This window comes from Arvicanthis niloticus, chromosome 10 (assembly GCF_011762505.2).
Source record: "Arvicanthis niloticus isolate mArvNil1 chromosome 10, mArvNil1.pat.X, whole genome shotgun sequence".
Classification (NCBI taxonomy): domain Eukaryota; kingdom Metazoa; phylum Chordata; class Mammalia; order Rodentia; family Muridae; genus Arvicanthis; species Arvicanthis niloticus.
In genome coordinates this window covers 16,652,831-16,675,627 of record NC_047667.1, presented here as the reverse complement: position 1 = coordinate 16,675,627, position 22,797 = coordinate 16,652,831, and the positions used below count along the sequence as shown (strand labels likewise).

Sequence of the window (22,797 nt, the reverse complement as noted above, 5' to 3'; positions counted from 1 at the left end):
GAGGCAGCTGGTGAGAGGGGAGAGACTACTGCAGACAACTTATGTCAGTGGTTCTCAACCTGTGGGGCGAGACCTCCCCTGGGGTCACATGTCAGATAGCCCACATATCAGGATATTTACCTTACACTTCATAACAGTAGCAAAATTGCAGTTATGAAGAAGCAATGAACTAATTTTATGGCTGGGGGTCGCCACAACATGAGGAACTGTGTTAAAGGGCTGCAGCCTTAGGAAGGTTACGAACCACTGACCTAGGTCCTTGGTTCCTGTTTCCCACGAGAGATCACAACAGCTGTCAGCCCTCACCAATCACACCCTTAAGTCTGAAACTTCGTGTATAGATTAGTAGAAATCTGGGGGAATAACATGCCATGAAAGAAATCAAGACCAACCCAGAAACAGAAAGAGAGGAAAAGGGAAAAAAGATCTGACTTCAGAGGAAAGAGAGAAAAGGGAAAGACTGGGCAAAGTAATTGCCTCACATGTAGGAGGCCCTGGGTTCGATTGTTCCAAGTACCATATAAAACCAGGCATGGTGCTGCTATGCTTGTAATCTAAGCATGGAGGGCACGCGAGGTTTCAGCCGCATCACGAAAAGTTGCTTTTGAGTAAGTAGGGAAGTGACTCTGTATGATCTCATCTTACACAGTGGCTAAGTGGTATCCTTCCTAAATACTAACCACTGTTGGCTGAACGGGGGTGTGAGGGGCTAAGGGCGGTAGATATGGCAGGGAACAGAGTATCCAGGTATTAGCATACATGTTCTAACACAGACAAGCAGCAGGGAATTTCTAAAGCACGGTGTAAGAAAAAGCAACACCACACATGTGGTTTGGATGAATATGAAGACATACATGGAAAGAAATAACCACAGAGTTGAAAGTCTCTGCAGAGTCGGAAAGTCAGTCAGCATTGGAAGGGTTGGCTGAGCACCGTGGAATCACTGGGTTCTGTGATTAGCCTTGCAGATTTGACTTTGGAAATTATATACATATATTATTTTGATAAAAGTAAACAGTGAATTTCAAAATTGCAAATAACCCTTTAAAATAAATAGCCATTTAGAACCTTGAAAATTCTCCCAGGAGAATGAGCAGAGATGTACATTTTCTGTGCACTAAGATGACCTTTTTTTAAAGGAGAAAAAGAGAAGAAATAAAGAGACCTAGATAATAAAAAAGCCAAGTGCTTAGTTTTAAATAAAGCTTTTGATGACTAATAAAAACAGAAGCAACAACTCCATGAAAACCATGTTTTAAAACTATGGAGGGTACAATTATATGTTTCATGCAATCCTGTACGCGCACAGAACAAAATCCTGGAGTAAATGACCATGCTAAAATGCCACAGGATCCAGATGATGGGGTCATACGTCGCTTTATTTCTTATTCTTTTCAGTATTTTCTAAATTTACTATAGCAAAGCCATGTTACTCTTTCAGATATTATTTAAATGGTTTAATTTGTAAAACAAAAGAACCAAAATGAAAAATAATTCTTACTTCTTCTGAAAAGAAAATGACCTCCTTGTTGAATCTTTCTCTCCTCATTGTCTATTTACACCCGCAACCCCCCAGACACACACACACACACACACACACACACACACATGCATGCTCGCACACACATGCAGGCACATGCACACTCTGCTTTACGAAGATTCCCCTTGGAATGACTTTGGGAGATATACATGCACAAATCTCATATTTAATGCTTAATCATCATGCATGCTGGGCAAGCACTTTACCACCAAGCTATATCCTCACCTGCAAAAATAATTTTTTTTTTCATTTTATGATGGTCCAAAAGCAACAGCCATGCGTCAGAAACCATGTTTGAAAATGTTTTGAATTTGGATCTTTCCCCAAGCCAGTGATGCATAGTCTGGTTCTGTCTTATGATGCTGGGGAATGGGGATAAGCCACAGCTCCCAGTCACATGAGCAGGAGGGCAAACAATCAATAACATGCGGATGACTGCTGTGTTGCTATGGAGGGATGTTCACAGGCTAGGTTTCCCCATATGCTTAATGGTACCTTGGACTTGCGATAGGTGTATGTAGATGTAACCCCACTTGAAAGTTCCAGGGCATCTATGTTACCTACTAGGAAAATCAAAGGGCATTTGTGTACTGGTAAAATAATCCAAACCATCCAAGCTCACAAAAGACAGCATCCTGAACATTTGAGAAGGTTTGGTTTTGGAGGTAGGATCTCAGTTATATCAGGATGGCTTCAAACTTACTATAGAGCCAAGGATGACCTTAAACTCCCGATCCTTCTCCCTCCACCTCCTGAGTGCTGGGATCACAGGTGTGCACCACCATGGCCAGGCTTATACAGAGTTGGGGATGGAACCTAGCAGCTTGGTGCATGCGAGGCAAGGATCCTACCTACTGGGCTGCACTCTTAGCCTCAGTAGCTGACACTTAAGATTATATCCAAGCCATCAAAGTATTCACACTCTTGTTCCACCTTCTGTTCTTGAGCCTTGAGCTCTTCTCATCGTTAGGTGTTCCCGTAGGTGACCTTTCAATGTGATGTTTATGAAAGTAGAACTGTCTTTGCATCTGTGGACATCACAATACACACGTTATCCTAAACGGGGCCCGAGTTCTAGTTTATGCTTCCTCCGTACTGGGAAGATTATGCACCCTTTCCTACTTGTCTATGAGAATAAGATAAATGTTCTACACATCTACTTGGAGGAATTAGTAAATAAAGTATTTAAGATAATTCGTGTTTAAGGATATTAAGCTCTCCAAAGTAAAATTATTCTTTTAAATCAATTTATTAACGTCCCACAAATGTAGTGGGTGGTACACATGGTATCAGAGACAACACACGAATTTGAAGTAGTACTATTCATTTAAACCAGGGGGCGGCTAGCTTTTTTCCGGGAAGAGTGAGAGAATAAACATTTTGGCATGGTGAGCAATACAGTTCCCTTTGTAACCATTCAATTCCGGTCCTGTAGCACAAATGTAGCCACAGACAATAAACCCACAAATAGGCATGCCTATATATTCAATTAAAACTTCACACCCCATCACTGTTCAGATAAGGCCAGAAGTATGCCCTAAAGACCTTGGAAAACTGTGCTTTCCTGATATGAGGGAAATGTTCGAATGTTTCAATCTCACTGCTTCTAAAATGTCATGAAAGTCTAGCTATAGAAGAAGAAACAAAGATCATGGAACTTTTCAAGAAATCCCAGTGTAGGCCAGGGCAGCCAGGTGTACAAATCTCTAGCCCCTTGGGTCATGGTTTTGCTAGTGTCTGGGCAGATGGCAGAGTTGAGACAGACGCTTTCTAAAATCACTTGGCCTGAGTCTTCCTGCTGGTTATTTCTGATTCCACTAGGAGACTCGTACACACACTGCTGCACACGCTGCAGACTCACTGACCAGAGCCACCTAGTGAACACAGCCACACCTCCCAGGATTCCAATACCACTTACACAGTGCCCTGCTGCAGCCAACAAAATAGAAATGGTAAATGATACAGTTTTGTAAATGATGTCTGTATTAGATATGGTTTTCATTGTTACAAAATACCTGACAAAAGGAAACGGAGGAAGGAGGGGTTTGCTTTGGCTCATGCTTTGAGCAAGTGGAGCCTCATGGCATGGAAATCAGGGCAATAAGAGCATGAGGCAGCTGGCCACCTTTCTCCCCAGTCAGGAAGCAGAGAGAGAGATGAACATTGGGCGCTTGGCTCTCTTTTTCCATGTTATTCAGTCCTAGACTCCAGCTATGAAATGGTGCTATCCACACTCAGAGTGGACCTTCATACCTCAGCTATATCTTTCTGGAAACATCCTTAGAGACATATCCAGAGGTGTGTCCACAATACCGCTAAAGCTCGTCAGTCTGACAATGAAGATTAGCATCTATATCCATCTACAGTTTCAGTTTGGCTAATAGGCTAGCTTCCACAGTAGTTGTCCCACCTGTGCTTCTTAAATACACCCCATCAGAATGTGGTTTGGAAATTTGGGAAGGCTGGTTCTTCTCTTGGGAACCTTTTCTAGATAGTCTTTGGGCTCCCTCCTCCCTTTCAGAGGTGTTAACCCTTGAGAAGGGCTTCCTCCCTAACACCCAACTAACACCACCACCACCTTCCATCACTGATGGATCAATTGCACATTTATATATTTATACAGTGATTTTACTCATTCCCCTCTCTCCAGCATCCTGGGAAGGGATCGGCAAGACCAGGCACTTATAGAGTATCCAGCAGATGATCCAACTCAGTCCATCCCTGGGTCGGGGTAGAACGGCTATTTTCTTATTACATCTTGTGGCTCAGCTGTAATTTCAAACATTTAAACAGTCCAATTGCATCCTCTTCCTGACAGGGAAAACAAGTTTTTGTCCGAGCTTCTACTTGAAAACACAACCCAGTAATTCACTTACACACATAAGCAGGAACTTGGCTCGCTTTGGACACTTGGAGCCTGCGGGCATGAAAATCACAGCTCAACGAATTCCCAGGTGTCCTCGATGACAGCTCAGTAGCCCAGAGCACAGCTTGGCCCTGGCACACATAGACCATGGGCATTCTTAGCCAACTCAGCTGCTACTAATGGCTCTGTGCCCTAAAGAAACAACTGTCCTCCTGGCATGGCAGAGCCATGAGCCAAAGGCCACCTTCTTAATCCTCACAGCATTCCTCGGTAGGACAGGGAAGGCAGTTAATCTTTGTCACCATGACACTCAGTTCTGACAGAAATGTAAGAAGAAAACTGACCTTGCCCCTATCTTCTGGAACACATATCTGTCTCCCCAGAGCTGGGCTTCAGAAAGCCACTGAGAAAGGACTACAGCTTCAGCCAAGTGCCTCACTTTGGTGACAGACAGGACCAGACCCATCTCATACTAATCTTTACTCTGCCCTAGCCTAACTGCACCCTAAAATGAAGCTTTAAATATTTACTTTGTTCTCTGAAAAGCTTCCTATAACTTGTAATGCTTGCCTTAACCATTGTTAATGAAAGCAATTACCCAGAAGGTTCTATTAGCATAGAGTTTAGACAGGTTAATGACTGTCTTCCCTTGAGAACAAAATACTCCCCAGTAGGCAGCCCCCTCCCTCCATGCAATGAGAAGACACATGGAAGGGTCAAGTACTGTCTTGGGTCTGCCCAAGTTTGATGTGACAGGAGATGCAGAGCTGGGTAATATCTTTTTATGCATGGACAAAGAAAGAGTCCTAGAAGGCATTCCCGCCTCCAGGTGGCTGCAGAGCTTGAAGGCCATTCCTAAGGCTAAAAGTCACACAGATCCAAAGGGTTCTTTTAGGCTAAGGAGAAAGCATCTATGGACTGAGAATTAAGAAACAGGACAAGGGGCTGGGGAAACGCACGCGTACACACACACACACACACACACACACACCCCAAATTAAGAAATACAGGACAAAGGACTGGAGAAATGGCTCAGTTGGTAACACACACACATCAAATTAAGAAATACAGGACAAGGGGCTGGAGAAATGGCTCAGTTGGAAACACACACACACACACACACCTCACAAAGGCTATAGATTAGTGGTAGAGCACTTACATACATACGTATGAGGCCCAGAGTTACACTGCCAGCGCTATAAAACAACAAGCAGCTAGCAACTGATCCTCCTGTGGATCACCGGGTTGTAGAAGTCCTGGATATGTAAAGTCAAGAATACAGCTTAAAGCCTCTCAAAACCCCACCCACCTTAAAAGACGGGGAGACATGTATCTCTTCACTCCCATAAAACAGCTTTACTCCAGAGTTGCTTCTCTATTTTTAAATCTTGAGGTTCAGAATGAGTCTGTGGAAATACGTGTCAATGGAAACAGGTGAGGAAGAAAACAGCAAAAGACAAGGGAGCACGTGGGAGAAAGCAGATGTGTCGGTGATTGTGAACCGTCTGCGGAACCGACACCATATGTGAGCCCAAGTCATTGCTGTCTGCACATACCTCATTAAGCCAAATTAGAGCAAGAGATGGCTGTCATCTTCAGATCAAAACAAACAAGCCTGATGTCGTCATGCCCGAATCCTGCCTCTGATATGAAGAGCAACCCTCTGTAGAAGCTTCAGTCCCCTTCCCAGCAGGGCCATCGCTAGTGCTGAGGACACACCAGAGTTGCTAGACTGCTTGTCTACTAGATGTCTGCTAGCTGCTTACCACTTACAAACAGGGGTGATGGCGCACACTTGTAACCCTAGTTCTCCAGAGGTGGAGGCAGGAGGATCATGAGTTTCAGGTAATCCTTGACTACAAAACAAGACAGAGACTAGCCTGTTCACACAAATAAGCAAATACATAAATGTAAATACCTCTAAATCATACGAGTACATAGAACATCTCAAAAATCTTACATTGTTTTTATAAGGAGCCATCAACAGACAGCAAGAATGAATGACCTTAGTGTGGTTTCTTAGCCTTGAAGATGTGAGAGGCTCGTCCCTTTCGGACAACACAGCGGTCAGATTTCTAGGGGCTTTCAGGAATTCCCAGACCAGGCAAGTGGCAGATGGGATATTCCAGGAGTGAAGGAAGGTAGGACCACCCAAGTTCTCCTTTGTTCAATGATTGGCCTGCTGAGTGCAGGTCAGTGAAGGGTGCTCAGATGGACAAATAGATTTATGTATCTATTTGCTCACACTGACTCCCAGCAACAGGGTGCTATTCCTAGATTGTTTGATTTACCTTTTGCTTCCATAGTTAGTCTTTATACTGTTTGGATTTAGAGTCACCCATGAGACACACATCTGGGCATGTCTGTGAGGGCATCTCCAGAGCAGAGAAACTCATCCTGAATATGGGCAGTACCATCCCATCAGCAGGAGTCCTGGACTCAATAAAAAAGGAGAAAGTGAACCAAGCACTAGCATCCATCTCTCTGTCTGCTTCCTGCCTCCAGGATGCAATGTGAGCAGTCAGGTCAAGCTCTTGTTGCCATGACTGTCCCATCATAATGGACTGCACTCTTGAACTGTGAGCCAAAATAAAGCTATATATATATATTGGCCAGGCATTTAGTCACAGCAATATGAAAATAATTACTACAAGTCCAGGTTCCTAAATCATCCTGCTAAATGGGCACTACTTCCCCATGCCACAGAAGAGCAAACTCAGGAGAAGAGTTAACAAACATGCCCACTCTGCCAAGGCATGAATGGCAGAGTCTGGGTTTGAACCTGGCCTTCTGGTTCTGAAGACATTCTTTTCACGGTCTTTCCTTTCCTACAGCACTAGAAGCAAAGATTTAACTGCCTTTAAACTAACATGCCCAAACTAATGGCTTTGGGTAAAGAAGTATTTTACATTCTGTCAGATGCCCAGTTCCCCAGAGATCACAAATCTTCACTGGGTTGTCTCCTCAGTAAGTCACCATGAAGCTATACCTCTGGGAATCAAGATGGTGTCCTACTTCTTCCCGTGGCCCACCATGGCCCAATAGTTCCAGCTTCAGACTGATGTGGGTCTCAAGTCTCTTCCCTCAGACCTCATTCTTTTCTCTAATTTCAGATGTTTGACTCCTACTTAGATCATCAGAAGTATCCAACCTGAAGTTTTTTATTGACATGCATTCATTGTAATTAATGGGCTTCATGACATTTTTACACACACACACACACACACACCTCACATTCCCCTCATTAGCCACTCCTTTCCCCCCATTCTTATTAATTCCTTTCTTTTCTCAACTAGCTCCCCCTTCTACTTTTGTTTTTTGGTTTTGTTTTAATTTATCTATTGAGTGGCTCACAGGAGTATGGGTGTGGTTAAAAAAAAAAAAAAAAAAGAAGCACAGACACCTTACCAGTGGCCATGCCACACAAGGAAATATTACTTCCTCTCTTAGCAACCATTAACTACCTGTAGCTCCTCAGAGAGACACAGGACCTCATGAGCCCCAACTTCACTCTTCTTTAAAGACTTGTTTTAATTTATATAAGAGTGTGTGTGTGTGTGTGTGTGTGTGTGTGTGTGTGTGTGTGTGGTGTGTATACATGCCCTTGTGAACTTGCATTCTTTTGGCTGCCTGTATAGGTCAGAAAAAGATGTCTGATCCCTGGAGCGGTAGTTATAGGTGGTTGTGAGCTGCTCAGTGTGGATGGGAGGAATTGTGCTCTGGTCCTCCTGAAGCTCAGCAAGTGCTCTTACCCACTGAGGTAACTCTTCAACCCTCATGACCTCATTTTGAGATAGAATCTTATACAATCGAGCTGTTCATATTAGTTTTTTATCAAATGATACAAGCTAAGATCATTTGGAAAGAAAGAGGAAAATCTCAATCAAGAAATGCTCCCAACAGACTGGCCTGTAGGCAAGCCTACAAAGGCATTTTCTTGATTGATGATTGAGGTAGGAGGGCTCAGTCCACTGTGGGAGGCACCACCCCTAGGCAAATAGTCCTGGGCTGTATTAAAACAAAACAAAACAAAACAAAACAAAACAAAACAAAACAAGCTAAGGGAGTTATGAAAATCAAGCCAGTAAGTAGTGTTCATCTGTGCTCTTTGCTTCATAGCCTGCTTAATCTTTCCTTCATGATGTACTATAAGCTATAAGCTGAAATAAACCTTTTTCTCTCCTAAGTTGGTTTTGGTCAGCATTTTATCACACCAATAGAAAATGAACAAATGTACCTGAACTATCCTAGAACTCTCACTCTATGGCAGAGGATGAACTTCTGACTCTCTTGCTTCTACCTTCTGAGTGTAAGGATCCGGACAGATTTGCAGCACCACACAAGGTTTGCACAGTACAGAGGAGAGAACTGCAGGCTTCTGGCATGAAAGGCAAACTCTCCACCACATGAGCTGCCTCCCTGCCCTACTTTTTTCCCACCTGAGTTTGGAATGGACCCCCTTCTGCTGCACCTCCCTGCCACCTGTGTGTTCACTCTTGCTTGAAAATCATAGTTCATCTCTTCACCCTCAAGCCTAAGGCCTTCCTCTTCAGCCAATACTGGCAGAACAAAGCAGAGTTCCATTCAGAACGTTCCTCATGGGCAACTCCAACCTATCTTTCCGGTTCTTCTTCCCCAGGTGCCCTGAGTATGCTGGGGAGGTAACTTCATGCTGTAAAGTTGATCTTTGGGGGCATAATTTGTTTTCCCTGAGTCATTAAATATACTCTCTCATATCTTGATAATTATATATACACTCTGTTTCTGATTAATAAAACGGGTTTTCTTCTATCCAACATTCTGCAATCTGAATCCATTGTTTCACAGTGCCTTGTGCCATCGTTATCCGAATCAGTAGCTCTCTTATGAAAAGAAATAATTACCTTTCATATACGCAGAAAGCACAATGCTCGCTGCCAAAACTGCACTGGTTGTGGGCCAGGAAAGGCATTAAGGTCAGAATTCCAAAATAAGCGTTTGAAGTTTAGAATGTAATCTGTTTTGCTGGAGGTCTCAAAGGCCAGTTGTGAGGCTAAACAGGGAAAAGAGTGAGGGAGGCATTGCAAACAAGCTGGTTTGAAGGAAGAAGACATGTCTCTTCTGTGCAAGCAACACTGGAACCAGGCACCTACCCACACTCTTATCTATCACTACTGTTGGTCTAAAAAAGATCTTATTTTTGAATTATGCATACATGGGGAGTGAGGATGTGCAAATAGTGCAGGTGCCTGCAGAGGCCAGAAGAGGATGCTGGATCCTCTGGACCTATAGGCAACTGACTGTGAGCCACCCAATCAGGAACCAAATTCAGGTAGTAGGTGCTTTGAACCATTGAGCCATTTCTGCAGCCCTTGATGATGATGATGATGATGATGATGATGATGATGATGATGGATGATGATAGAAAGAGAAACAGTGTATGTGTGCAGCAGTACCTCTATACCATGTTCACGTTTGTGGTGTTGGTTCTCTCATCACTTTTATTGGGGCTTCAGGGACTGAATACTGGTCACCAGGTCATCTGGTCACTACTGAACCATCTTGTCAGTCCTGAACTAGACATCTGTCTTTCCTGGCCACCACTAGGACTAATATCTATCATCAGATTGCAGTGAAACCTTGGGAAACTAGGGTTGCTTGGCACAGCCCGCTGACATTTGAGGCTGGAGAATCGTCTGTTGTGTGGGCTGCTCTGGATAGCAGAGCCTGTTAGGCAGCGGCCCCATCTCTTTCCGTAAGATAAAAATAGGACCTCCCAGCTGTGACAACTACAGCCGACTCCAGCTAGTGCCAAGTGATCCCTGGGGGTGTGAGGCTGCCCAGAGCTGAGAGTCACTGCTGCAGACACACGGCCCTGAGGGTCAGCATCACTTGTTTCACCTGAACTGCAGTTCTCGTTTTAATAATAAAAATCAAAACACTCTTGACCAACACAATGTGAGAATCTCGCCAATAATGGCACCTGATTTCTGTGGCATTGCTGCCGAAGATGCTAACAAGTACGCTGGCCTTTTTGTTCATGGTGTGTGTCTGTGTGCACGCATGGATGCATGCATGTATATGCATGTACATACACTTATATTCACATGCATGTGGACCTCAAAGCAAGATTTTACCTGGAAGTTGATTTTCCTCAGGTGCTATCTATTGGGATGGTGACTGTAGCATGAGTGTGGGTGTACATGGCCACAGACACGTGTGTAGCCTATGTGTGTGGTTGAGGATAGTGGTGTTCTATCACAATCTAGTTTATTCCCATGAGACAGAGTCTCTCACTGAACCTGGAGCTAGGCTAGTGGGCAGCAAGCCCCAGCTGTCTTCCGTCATAATACTGAAGAGACAGGCACAGGCACGGGCACAGCCATGACTGGCTTTCTTTTTTTTTTTTTTTTTTTATAGACACTTTTGAAGTGTTTATTCAGGAAGAAGGGAAAACGACGACCTGGTAATTACTGTGAAAATTTACTTAAAGAAGTTGAATAAATTCTGGAGCTCTACCATAAGAAGTCCATCATACCATCTTAAATGTTTTAAGAGCATAAATCTAAATTTTTTTACCCCAATAAATTACAGTTTCAAAAAGGTACATGGAGAGTTATTCAATATCATCATCCATTAGAGAACATGAAATTAAGATTGACATTATTTTTCCCTACATTTTAGGAATAAAAAACTATCAGAAATTAAGAACATGAAATATTGGTGAAAATTTGAGGAACATGCATTAATTCATTCATACATTACTGATAGATATAAAATGCTCTCATGACTGACTGGCTTTCTACATGAGCTCTGGAGATTTGAACTCGAGTTCTTACTTGTGCAGCAATCACTCTCAGCCACTGAGCCACCTCCCTAGCCCATCTTGCTCTTTAGACCCACCGGGCCTGGAGCTGGCCAAGTAGGGTAGCCTGCCTAACTAGAGAGCCCTAGGTAGCTCCTTTCCAGTCTCATTTCCCAGAAATGGAACCACAAGTGTGCACAACCATGCCTGGTTTGCTTGCTCTCTCTCTCTCTCTCTCTCTCTCTCTCTCTCTCTCTCTCTCTCTCTCTTTTTCTTTCCTTCCTCCCTTACTTCTCTCCTTCCTTTCTTCCTTTTCTCTTGTTCATTCTTTTCCTTAAGTAAGTTCTGGGGATCAAATTCAAGGCCCCATGCACCACTTTATCAACTGAGCTCTCCCCTAGCCGTGTGTTCTTTATGATAAAAACCGTAACATCCTTGTAAAAGCCACATCAACATCACGCAGCTTCTGCGAAGACAACATACTAACCTGTCTTCCAGCCCCCTGGCAAAGGACAGAACAGAAAGCCACAGTGGCCCATGTTCATGCGGGGCTCGAGTTAAAAAGTTGTAATCCAAAAACTGTAATCCATGCTTTTTAATCTTGGCCGGCCACCACATGGAGAAGGAGTGGGGGGAGCACTCCGCTGGCCAATCCCTGACCCTGAGAAAGTGACCTGGTGAGCTACAGCCTGGGCAGCGAGCTGGGACACTTTTTGTGCTACTTTAACACAAGCACTGCTCTGGGCTCACAAACAAGGAGGGAGCACAGGTGTAACTTAATTTCAAGGTCCATTAGCAGCACGGAGCGGGAAATTACACTGCTAAAGGCAAGTCCTAGAACTCAGCAGGGACCTTTTTCAATTTTCAAATGGTAAGAACAATAATTATGGTGATTGTTTTTCAGAACAACATCAAGGTTCAAACACACTGCACTTCCCAAGGACTGGAAACCCCAATGTCTGTGGTAAATGTGACTTGAGAGACAGAGGGCTGCCTAAGAATCAAGTTGGATTAAATTCCAAAAAAATCCAGTGAGCTGAGCCTGAACACTGGACTCTGTGACTGTTACCCAACTGTCCCTGCCGGTGTAGTGAACGTCATATGACACGCACACTTCTGCATGGAAGCCAATGGTTATTGTTAGTGTAAGCATTGTGGGTAAAATTCACCGCCAACTTGATGGGATCTAGAACCATGCAGAAGACAAGCTTCTGAGCATGTCTATGAGGAAGTGTCTACACTGGGTTACTTGAAGTGGGAAGACCCAGGCTAACTGTGGGCAGCACCATTTACAGGCTGGGGTCCTTGACTGAACAGAAAGGAGACAGAGAGCTGAGGGCCAGCCTCCACTTCCTGACTGGATTCAGTGGGAGCAGCCTCCTCATGCTCTTGCCATGTGACTTCACCAGGAACTTCCAAGCAGTGAGCTAAAATAAAACCCGCCCTCCCTCCCTCCCTCCTTCTCTCCTTTCGTTTCTCCCTCCTTAAGTTGTTTTTGTTGTTTTGCCAAAATGAGAAAAGTAACTAATACGGTTACATAAACACATGTATGCATTCACACGTCTGTTGTAGAGTGCTCTGTGGTGTCCTCTCTTCTAGGATGTTACAGTCTAGAGGTACAACTATCATGCTCCGTAGAGGGTCCCCAGCACTGAATCACTGATGCCAAGCTCAGTCACAAGCAACAAGAGAGGGAGTTAACTCCCGTGAGTGGCATCTACTGTAGTCTGAGAAAGGGAAAGGAGAAGTCAAGTTCTGTCTCCAAGCAACTCGCCATCAGGTGGAATGGAGAACAGACAGGCTGAGGAGTTCATCTTGTAGAACCCAGCCCCTGTGAGCAGAGCCGATGAGGCCCTGCAGCAGGTCAGGCTTGGACCACGGCTGCATGGTGAGAGTGAAGAGCTCTGTCCTCAGAAGGAAGCACAGACACAATCACAGATCTACACCCTCAGCCTGCCCTGGAAAGACCTACCCGGCACCATCATTTATATCACTTACAAAACTAGAGGGAATCAAAATACATACAGAAAGTGAAACAGCCAACTAAGAAGGACTGAGCAGGTACAGGTACGAAGATGCCCGGGTGAAACCCATCACCTTGTACATGACCCTAAAAATAAAAAAAAATAAAAAAAAAATAAAAAAAAAACCTAGAGAAAGGAATTTTTCTTCTCTTTTTTTCTTTTTGGAGGCATGGTATATGTGTGCATGTGTATGAATGTAAACTTATGTGTGTGTATGCAGACATATATTATGTTTGTGCATGTGTGTGTGGTATACATATTGGTATGTCTGTGTGTGTATATGTGTGTGGTGTATGTGTGTGTGTGTGTGTGTGTGTAGACAACCTTAGCTATTATTGCCTCTCAGTTTCTTCCACCTTTCTGTTTTCAAGACAAGATGTCTCACTGGCCTGAAACTTGTCAGACAACGCTGGGTGTCTAGCAAGGCCCAGGGACCTGCATGCTTCCATCTCCTCAGCACAGAAACTTAGGCCTTTTTAGGGTAGGTTTTAGGGATCAGACTCAGGTCCATAGGTTTCAAAGCAGGCCCTTTTCCAACTGAACCATTTTTCCCACCCCCAAAATCAAAATACGTCTTTCTAAAAACAAAAGCATCATTTGTTCATAGCGAGAGGACCCTGAACTGGCTGCTTCAGTACTGTATCATTCAGCAATGCTCCCTGGTCCCATGAAGGCAGAAACTTGACAAGGGAGCATTCAAGCAGGCACAGGGAGGGTAAGTCTGTGTAAATTAACTTACTTTGTGATTAAGAGGACGGGTGGGACTTTTGTGATCTGTTCTTTCATTTCCTTCCTCTCCAACAAAATAAACAGGGTTTGAAAATGTAAATTTTTTATTTTAATAAAGTTCATTTCCTACCTAAATTTCCCTAAGGACACATTAACTCTGACAGAAAAACAGCAAGGGTTTTTAAACCCAAGGGTGATAAATTTGGGGGGAAAAGTCACTTTAGAAAAAAAAGTCACAGAGAATACAGCTAAACAGATCAAGGAAGTGATATCTGCCCTCCCACCCCCAACATGGCTATTCCTTCTTAAAAAAAAAAAAAAAGAAAAGAAATCCAGTGAACACTCCTTCAACTGCTATGGTGCCCAATTTAGAAGCAGTTTACAGTCAACCAGAAGATAGATCAGCAAGCAATAAGACACAACAGTAAGCAATCAGAAACATCAGTGAGCTAAGCAACACCAGAGTAAGCTGTAAAGAAACACCAGGGAGAGCACTTCTGAGCAATTACCACATGTCTTCATGCTGGAAGGAAGAAAGAAAAACCTCACTTAAGTTGGGTTGGAACCCCATAAAAATGAACTCTCTTACAGCTCTCGAGCCATTGCTGAGATGACAAAGGGGCTCTGAGGACCAACAGCACAGTCATGAGCCAGCAAAAGCAATGGCAGGCTGCTCATGGTGCAGAGTTATTAATGCGGAACTCTCAGTCTCCTCTAGAGCAACCTAACTGTAGACAGGCAGATAAAAAACAAACAGACAAAAGAAACCATGTAGTGGTTAACTGACAAGACACAAAGGACCCTCCAGCATCAGGGAAAATGAAGAAGAACATCCAGCAAATCCATGTGCATTCCTAAGAAAAGTTACATCTGTGCACAGAGGGGCCACATCACAGCAGCTAAAGCAGCAGAGGGAACCTCCGTATGATACAGAACCTCTCTATCAGGAAGACTAATACTCTAGGAAGCTCAGCTCTCCTTTTCCAGGACCTTTCAGAAAATGGTAACATCTCTGTTATAGACTGTGGTGGTTTGAATAAGAATGCTCCCAAAGGTGATACATATTTGAATACTTGGTCCCAGTTAGTGGAACTGTTTGGGAAGAATTAAGGGATGTGGCCTGCTAGAGGAAGTGTGTCACTGGGCATAAGCTTTGAGGTTTCAAAAGTTCCTGCTATTCTCTGTCGGGAGATTCTCAGTTAGCTCTCATTACCTTCTGTTTGTGGATCAAAATGTAAGCTCTCAGCGACTACCGACTACCCTAGCACTATGCCTCCCTGCTGACTGCCGTGCCCCCTTCAAGATACTCATGAACTTTAATGCTCTGAAACTGTTAGTCCCAAATTAAGCAGTTCACTTTTTAACTTGCCTTGTTCAGGGTGTTTTATTACAATAATACAAAAGTAATTAAGCCACAGACTTGGTCCTATGTGATGATGACTTACAGATGGAAATGAGACGTGATTAAAGCATAAATAATCTCTTTCCTATAAGCTATTAGAAGGGTGTGAAGTTAACCTCGATTGTCAACTTGATGGGCTCTAGAATCTCCAGAAGGCAAACTTCTGAGCATGATCACAAGAGAGTTTCCAGATTGGGTTAACTGAGGCCTACGCAGAGAGTAGTAGCATCCACTGGGCTGCCAGAGTACACAAAGAGTCAGGCTGAGCAATAGCATCCATCTCTCTCTGCTTTCTGACTGTGAATGTCATGTGACCAGCTGCTTCATACTCAGATGCTGTCCTTTCCCATGGTGCACTGTACCCTCAAACCAGGGGCTAGAATAAGCCCTCCCCACTGACGTTGCTTTTGCCAAGTACTTTGACACAGCAGTGATTAAGTAATTGACACGGAGGGCATAAGTGGCCTTGCAGACACCATGATACCAAGGGCTCTTCCCATTCCCAAATACTTAAACTTAGTAAGACATGTCAAAATACTTGCTTCTCAAGTACTCAAATACAAGACATACTAAGTCCATGTATGGTCCCTGTAAGTGACAGGTACCCATTGTACAGTTGCTCTTAGCTTCCTCTTTCTTTCCCCACTTTCTTGAGGTCACAATCCATTTCTAGGAAGCTTCTCTTCCACAAGGTTCCTAGGCCGCAATCCTAACCAGCTCCAGAATATAACTTCCTGTAGAAGCTTTCCCCAGTCATCCTACCTCACAACAATACCACATTGCTATTTTATGTGTGTATATTCTTTCCCTAATTATCCAGTGTACTGAAGGTCTGGAGTGTACCTAAACATACAGATACAAAGGTGGGAGCATGGGGTTGATTATTACAAATTTAATTTATGGGCTAGGGATGTGGCTCAGTTAGTGGAGTGTTTATCCACAGTGTGTACAAAACCTGGGGTTGCATCCCCAGCATCCCATAAACTTGGTGTGGTACCTCAAGTCTATAATCTCAAATGGAGGGATGAGAATAAGAAGTTCAGAATTGCCAGTGTGGTGCCACGCACCTTTAATCCCAGCACTTGGGAGGTAGTGACAAGTGGATCCTGTGAGTTCAAGACCAGTCTGGTCTAGAGTGAGTTAGTTCTAGGACAGCCAGGGCTACAGAGAGAAACCGTATCTTAAAAACCTAGATGGATGTATGGATGAATAGATGGATAGATGGGAGAGAGAGAGAAAGGGGGGTGCAGCTCAGAGAGTCTTAGCTGCGTAAGACCAGCCTAGGAAACATGAGACCAGGTGGTTTGTCCCTAATAGTCTCTGGAATTTGAATACTTGGTCTCCAGTTGATGGCACTGGTTGGGGAGGTTGAGAAGGTGTGGTCTTGTTGGAGGACTATGTCACTGCGGGTAGGCTTTGAGAATGTAAGGACTAGAACTATTTCTAGGGAACTCACTCTATTTCTTGCTGTAATTCAAGATCTGAACCCCCAGCTTCTGCTCCACCCCCATGCTGGCCCTAGCTCTCTGGATTGGCAAGCTAAATAAACTCTTCCTTCTTTAAGTTGTCTTGGTCATGGTGTTTTATCAAAGCATCAGGAAAGCAACTAACATACAGCCTGTCTCAAAACAAAATAATTCTGATCCTGAATCCACTCCTTTTTCTTAAATTTAAAAAAAAAAAAATCAACATTATCCTGATTTTTTTTTCTTTTTTAAAATTATGTATATGTGAGTGAGTATGTGAATTTGGGTGCAAATGCTCACAGAGAGAAGAGGAAGGCATCAGGTCCCCTAGAACTGGGGTTACAAGTGATTATGAGTGATCCAACATGGGAGTTGGGAACTGAACTTGGGTTCTTCACAAGAGCAAGACATGCATTTAATCAGTGAGTCACCTCGCCAGCCCTTCATTCTGGTGTTTGTATTATATTAAATTCACTAAATATTGGAAGCACATCTGTGGTGGCACATTTAAAGATGCTTCAATCTGAGTCTAGCTTTCAGAATGAGCCCCCCAGACCCTTGTTAGCTGAGTTAAAGTAGCACAGTACCCAGGTCCAGCAAGCGTCTTATCTGAAAGCATTTATACTATGGCATTCCTGAGTTCACCCATGATGCTGTGCCCTGGGATCTGACATTCAGGAAAAGCAGCCTCTCTCTATCGCCTGGTTGCAAACTTGGACAACCAAAGGCCACAGGGCCACAGAGCAGGGAGAGAGTGATGGCATAAAAGTCTATTCAGTTCATGGGATGACCATAGAACAACAAACCTAAAAACAGAAGGAAAACCATCCTGGGGGCTTAGAAAATGGCTCAGTAGGTAAAGTACTTGTCTCAAGCCCATGAGGACTTCATACACACATAGGAGTGCACCTGTAGTCTCAGAGCTGGGTAGGTAGGGACAGGGGGAATCTTGGGACCAATCAGGACATCCTAATCAGTGATCTGACCTCAAATAAAACTGAAAGCAATTGAGGAAAGCATCCAATGTTGGCTCCTAACCTCTACATGCATGTAGAAGAGTAAGTAGGACATACACACACACACACACACACACACACACACACACACACACACACATACACAATGGGGGAGGAAGAGGAGGAGGAGGAGGAGACAGCACCCCATCTTTCAAATCAGATAACACAGAAGCATGATGCAGTCAGTGAGGAACTCTCCACATGCATCCTCCAGGGGAGTGGGCACTGAGAGCAGAGCCTGGAGAGGCACAGCGCCCACTCATTAATAAGCAGCTCAACACAGTGGGAGGTTTCCTTGTCTAATTACAGAAACTGCTGGAAATGGCAGGGAAGACAGGATTTATGGCCTAGATGACACTGTCTCTGTGTTGTAATTAAAAGTTATTTTTAACACTTTGGTGAGATACTGGAATTATTTGAAATATAGTTTGTAAATTAAAAGTTGCACAATGGCAAAAAAAAAAAAAAAGAAAAAAGAAAAAGAAAAGAAAAAGGTAATCCACCCAGCATGCTTAATGTGAAGCATTCACTGTTTTGACACTGAGAGGTAGAAAAGGGGAGAGAAAAATCTCTCCCACCTTTAGGTCCTTGAGAAAAGAGTCCATGTCACAAGAAAAGAAGGGAGAGGAAGCAGCTTTTATGTATTGGTTTGTTGATTATATTCCAGTGAGGCCTGGAACTGGCCATGTGGCTGCAGACGACCCTGAGTTTCTGACCACACTACTTCCTCCTCCTACACATGAGTGTAGAGAGTGTGACTCGCACTGCCACTCCCTGTTTGAGGCGGTGCTGAGGATACGACCCAGGGCTCTGTGGATGACAGGGCAAGCATTCTGCCAACTGAGTTCCATCCCAGACTCCCTAAAAGCTCAATCTTTAAAAACCCAAAAGTAACACAGCTACTTCTTAACTTCGTCTTATAAACAAACAAGTAAACTAATGCATGCACGCATATAATACTGAGGGTAGGGGTCATTTTGCCTGCATGTATGTCTGTGTGCCGTGTGTGCCTGATGCCTGAGGAGGACATAAGAGGGCATCAAATCCCCTAGAACTGGAGTTATAGACAGTTGTGAGTCATCGTGTGGGTGCTGGGGATTGAACCCATGTCCTCTGGAAGAGCTACAGTATTCTTAAGAGCTGAGCTGTCTGTCTCTCCAGCCCCTTAGTTTACCATCTAATCAGTTAGGGAATGCCACATGTGAAAAGTCCAGACAGCTTGTTCACAAGCACTTATCCAAAGTGCCCCACCCTCAAGTCCTACACTGGATTCTAAGATCATGCTACCAAGATGAATTAGGGCTCGCACACAAACAGGCCAGGAGTGGACTCCAAGGTGCTGTGATCTGAAGGTGGACCCAATGCAGGCTATGGACAAGCCTTTGGTGTAAGACTTAGGTTTTGCTTTTACTCATTCCCTCCTCTTGTCTTAGATCCCAAAGTTAAGAGGGGGCCAGGTAGGATACATCCTGGTGGAAATCACATGGTAGTGTCCATGAGTGTTCATGGCACCTGGCCAGAAGGCTTTTTTACTTGTCTGGTGCTCCATGTGTACACAGAGGCATTTTGTGCAGTGACAACCGTGCCTTAGCAAGGCAGGAAGAGAAGCTACCACAGGCAGTGAGTAGCAAGTCACATTAACTTCCAGAATCTTGGGGTTTTTATCCATCACGTTGGCTACATGGCGTTTGTTTTTATTTCCCGAGACAGGCTTTCACATAGCACAGGTTATACCAAACAGTATGAACTTCAATCCCTGATCCTCCTGCCTGCTTGCCAGAGTCAAATCTGTGTAATGAGAAATTATTTTACATTCTTCCATTTTTTTCCTTTTATTTCATATAAGTTTAATCATTCATTTGTAGCTATCCGCAGCTGCGGAGAATTTCACGCTCTGTGTTACAAAACAGCACTACCTTACCTTTTGTTAAAACACTTCCGGTTTTGGCCCTTATGTGTTTTAGCTTCCTCTTACAGCCCAGGAGAGCCTCAGATTCACTGAGTAGCTGAGGATGACACTAAGCTCCTCAATGACCTCTGCTCTCATGTGCGGGGATCACAGAAGCGCATGCCCATACCAGGCTAACTAAGGGCTAGCAGGCTTCTTCATCTGACAGGAGTTGGGAAGGGAAAGAACTCCTCTGGTGGGAGATTTTCTGATAACCTCTTCGTTTCATTTCATCTACGTTCTGAATCTTATCAGCACAACTCAATTCTGGAAACTCATTATCTGCCTGGGTGTCAGAGAATCCACCAGTTATACTGAGAAAAAGCATAAACGTGTCCCAATATCTGTTATTAAAAAATAAATGTAGAGCTTGCCTACACGACAGTCATGTCAAGTTTATGGAATTTTTATTGCCCCAGTAAGAACGTTGACGCTGTGGTCTTAGAAAGGGTTCAGTCCCATGGCTGGGCAGGGAACAGCCATCCTTACCAGCCACATTAATTTTTTCAAGCGATACCAAGCTGGGGACAGCCGTAGTGGAGTTGGTGGAATTCGCTCCTGTGCCATTGACGAGATTGTCCACCTTTGACTCCAGCTTGCCGATGCGCTGCAAGATGTTATCCAGTAACACAGCGAGCGTTTTCTTCAGATCTGTGGAAGGAAAAAAGGAAACTGAAAAACTTCTCCAGGCTTCTGCCACAGGCTTGTGAGTGACCAACCTGTGGCCTGTGTTCACCCAGGTTAAGTATGAACATAGCCCAACACGAACTCATAAATGTAAAACATTGGGAGACTCTGTAGATGAGACTGTTTTGAACTACAATGTAAAAAAACTGGATGGAAGCAGGTGAGATGGCCCAGTGGCTAATACCACTTGCTGCATCAGCATGAGGACCTGAGTTCAGATCCCTAACACTCACATAAAAAGCTGTGTGTGGCCACGCATGCCTGTGACCCCCTGAATTAGGGAGCGGGGAGGCTGGGGAAGAAAGTGAGAGTACTGTTGGGCTTGCTAGCTGCCAGCATGGCTCTGAGTTCCGTGTCTACCTTGCTCCAAGAGAATAAGATGGAGAAGAAAAGAGAATAGGACACCGAGCATCACCCTCTGATCTGCCTACTCACACCCGTGTGTGTGGGGGTTCCCTCCACAGCACCACAAATGAGCCAAAGAAGTTGCTGAATGTTTCTAAAGTGGCTAACCTCCCCTAAAACGAGCACATCTTAGCGATAGCAGGCCAGACTAGAGAAAACAAGCCAGTCTGTGTGAAAGCGACTCTGATAAGGAGTGAGGCTGTAAGACTATTTCTAGACACAGGTCCAGAGAGAGAAACCTTTGCCATGGCCCATCCTACCTCAGCACTGCAGGGATTCCTCCTCCACACAGTACTGTGGCTAACGACACACAGAAATGATCTGAAGGTGTAGCCCAGCCTCGAAGCAGCTTCAGAATGAAGGTCGCTGCTATTTTTATTTTCTAGCATAGTTTATTCTGATTTTTTTTTTCCTATTTGATATAGGGTCTAAAGAACTCCAGGCTGATCTTGAACTTACTACGCAATCAACAATGACCTCAAACTCCTGATCCTCCTGCCTCTACCACCTGAATGCTGAGATTACAGGTGTGTGCTATCTCACCTGGTTCTATGTGGAACTGCGGTTAGCTGTAGCTAGGCAAGCCTCCTACCAAATGAACCACATCCTTGGGCCTCAAAATTTTTATTATTCTTTTAGGAATTCATTCATGTATGCAATGACATATGACCACACACACACACACACACACACACACACACACTTCCTCCTCCAACTCTTTAGGTTGTATCCCCAACACAACTTCATGTCTCCTGCTTCTCCTCCTCCTCTTCTTCCCCCTCTCTCTCACTCTCTCTCTTGCTCTCCCTCTCTCCCCCTTCCCTCCCTCCCACTTTCTGATAGACCACTATGTCTAATTAGCGGTGTGCATATGAGCATGGGTGTGAGGCTGCCTATCTTCAATGGCCATGCAAATTCTCAAAGGAGAATGATCCTCCCTCCTCCAGCAGATATAAACTGGTTCCTCAGTAAGGCATGGGGCCTAGAGAACACTTCCTTCATATATTCCTGGACAATTCAATATTTTACAGGGGCTAAATTTCTGTTGGTTATTAATGGGTATAATTACACATTCACAGCCGTGCTAGAGAACCTGACATTAACTATAATCAGATTTAGGGAAACAACTAGAGTCATGATTGTTCACAAACACTTATCAAACTAGTAAGGATGAGGTTGTATTCTAAAGGCTAAGGACATTCTCTTGTGGCGATTATATTAAAAGAATGGAGTCCTTTTCTTAGACGTTGGACTGTCAGACATTTCCACCAAGCGTCACCTGGGTCAAGAAACAAGCTCCTTGGAACAGAAGCAAGAGCGTGTAATGAACACAGGAAGTCTATGAGAACAGTCAGTGTGGGGAACACCCTACATCATGGGATACGAGCAGCGAGGAGGCCCTAAATCAACAACATGCGAGCAGTCCAGACAGTGCTGGATATATCCTAGGGGCAAAACAGCCTTCATTAGAGAAGCCACAGAGTAAGGACATACTCTAACCTTGTGTATCCCTAGCCACCCTCTGGGAGAACGTATCAGGGGAAGGGTTTTACACTCACTAATGCGAGACGGAGAAGGGATGCTGTAAACTCACATGAGCTATGGCCTCTACCCACCACAGCCACTGCTGCAAACACAAGGGTGAGAAGAAAGATGGTTCCTTCCTCCTCCAGGGAAAGGGGGCAGAAAATGAGCTAATATGGATAGGCTCTGAAGGGCTGGGAACCTTCTGGAATCACGCTTTAAAAGCTACAAGACCTGAGAACTGAGCCCTAATAGAGTTACTGGTGACAGCCATTGTGGAACACTATCAATTAAGAGGCTGTGCCCAGGCTTGGGAGATGACTCAGATGCAAAATTACTTGTTCTGCAAGCTTGAGAACCCAGAGTTAAGAGATCCTAGTACCAAGATAGAAAACTGGGCATGGCG

At 44.2% G+C, this 22,797-nt stretch overlaps 1 protein-coding gene across 10 annotated transcripts in view; it reads right to left on the bottom strand.

Annotated features, from left to right (window-relative positions):
- The window catches only part of Mgat5 (alpha-1,6-mannosylglycoprotein 6-beta-N-acetylglucosaminyltransferase), a 284,487-nt gene that overhangs the window by 144,160 nt on the left and 117,530 nt on the right, over positions 1 to 22,797 (bottom strand). For all 10 annotated transcript variants that reach the window (XM_076941068.1, XM_076941066.1, XM_076941067.1 and 7 more), the window contains one exon: positions 20,265 to 20,426. In XM_076941068.1, coding sequence (XP_076797183.1) covers positions 20,265 to 20,426 — 162 coding nt within the window. The remainder of the gene's footprint in view (positions 1 to 20,264; positions 20,427 to 22,797) is intronic.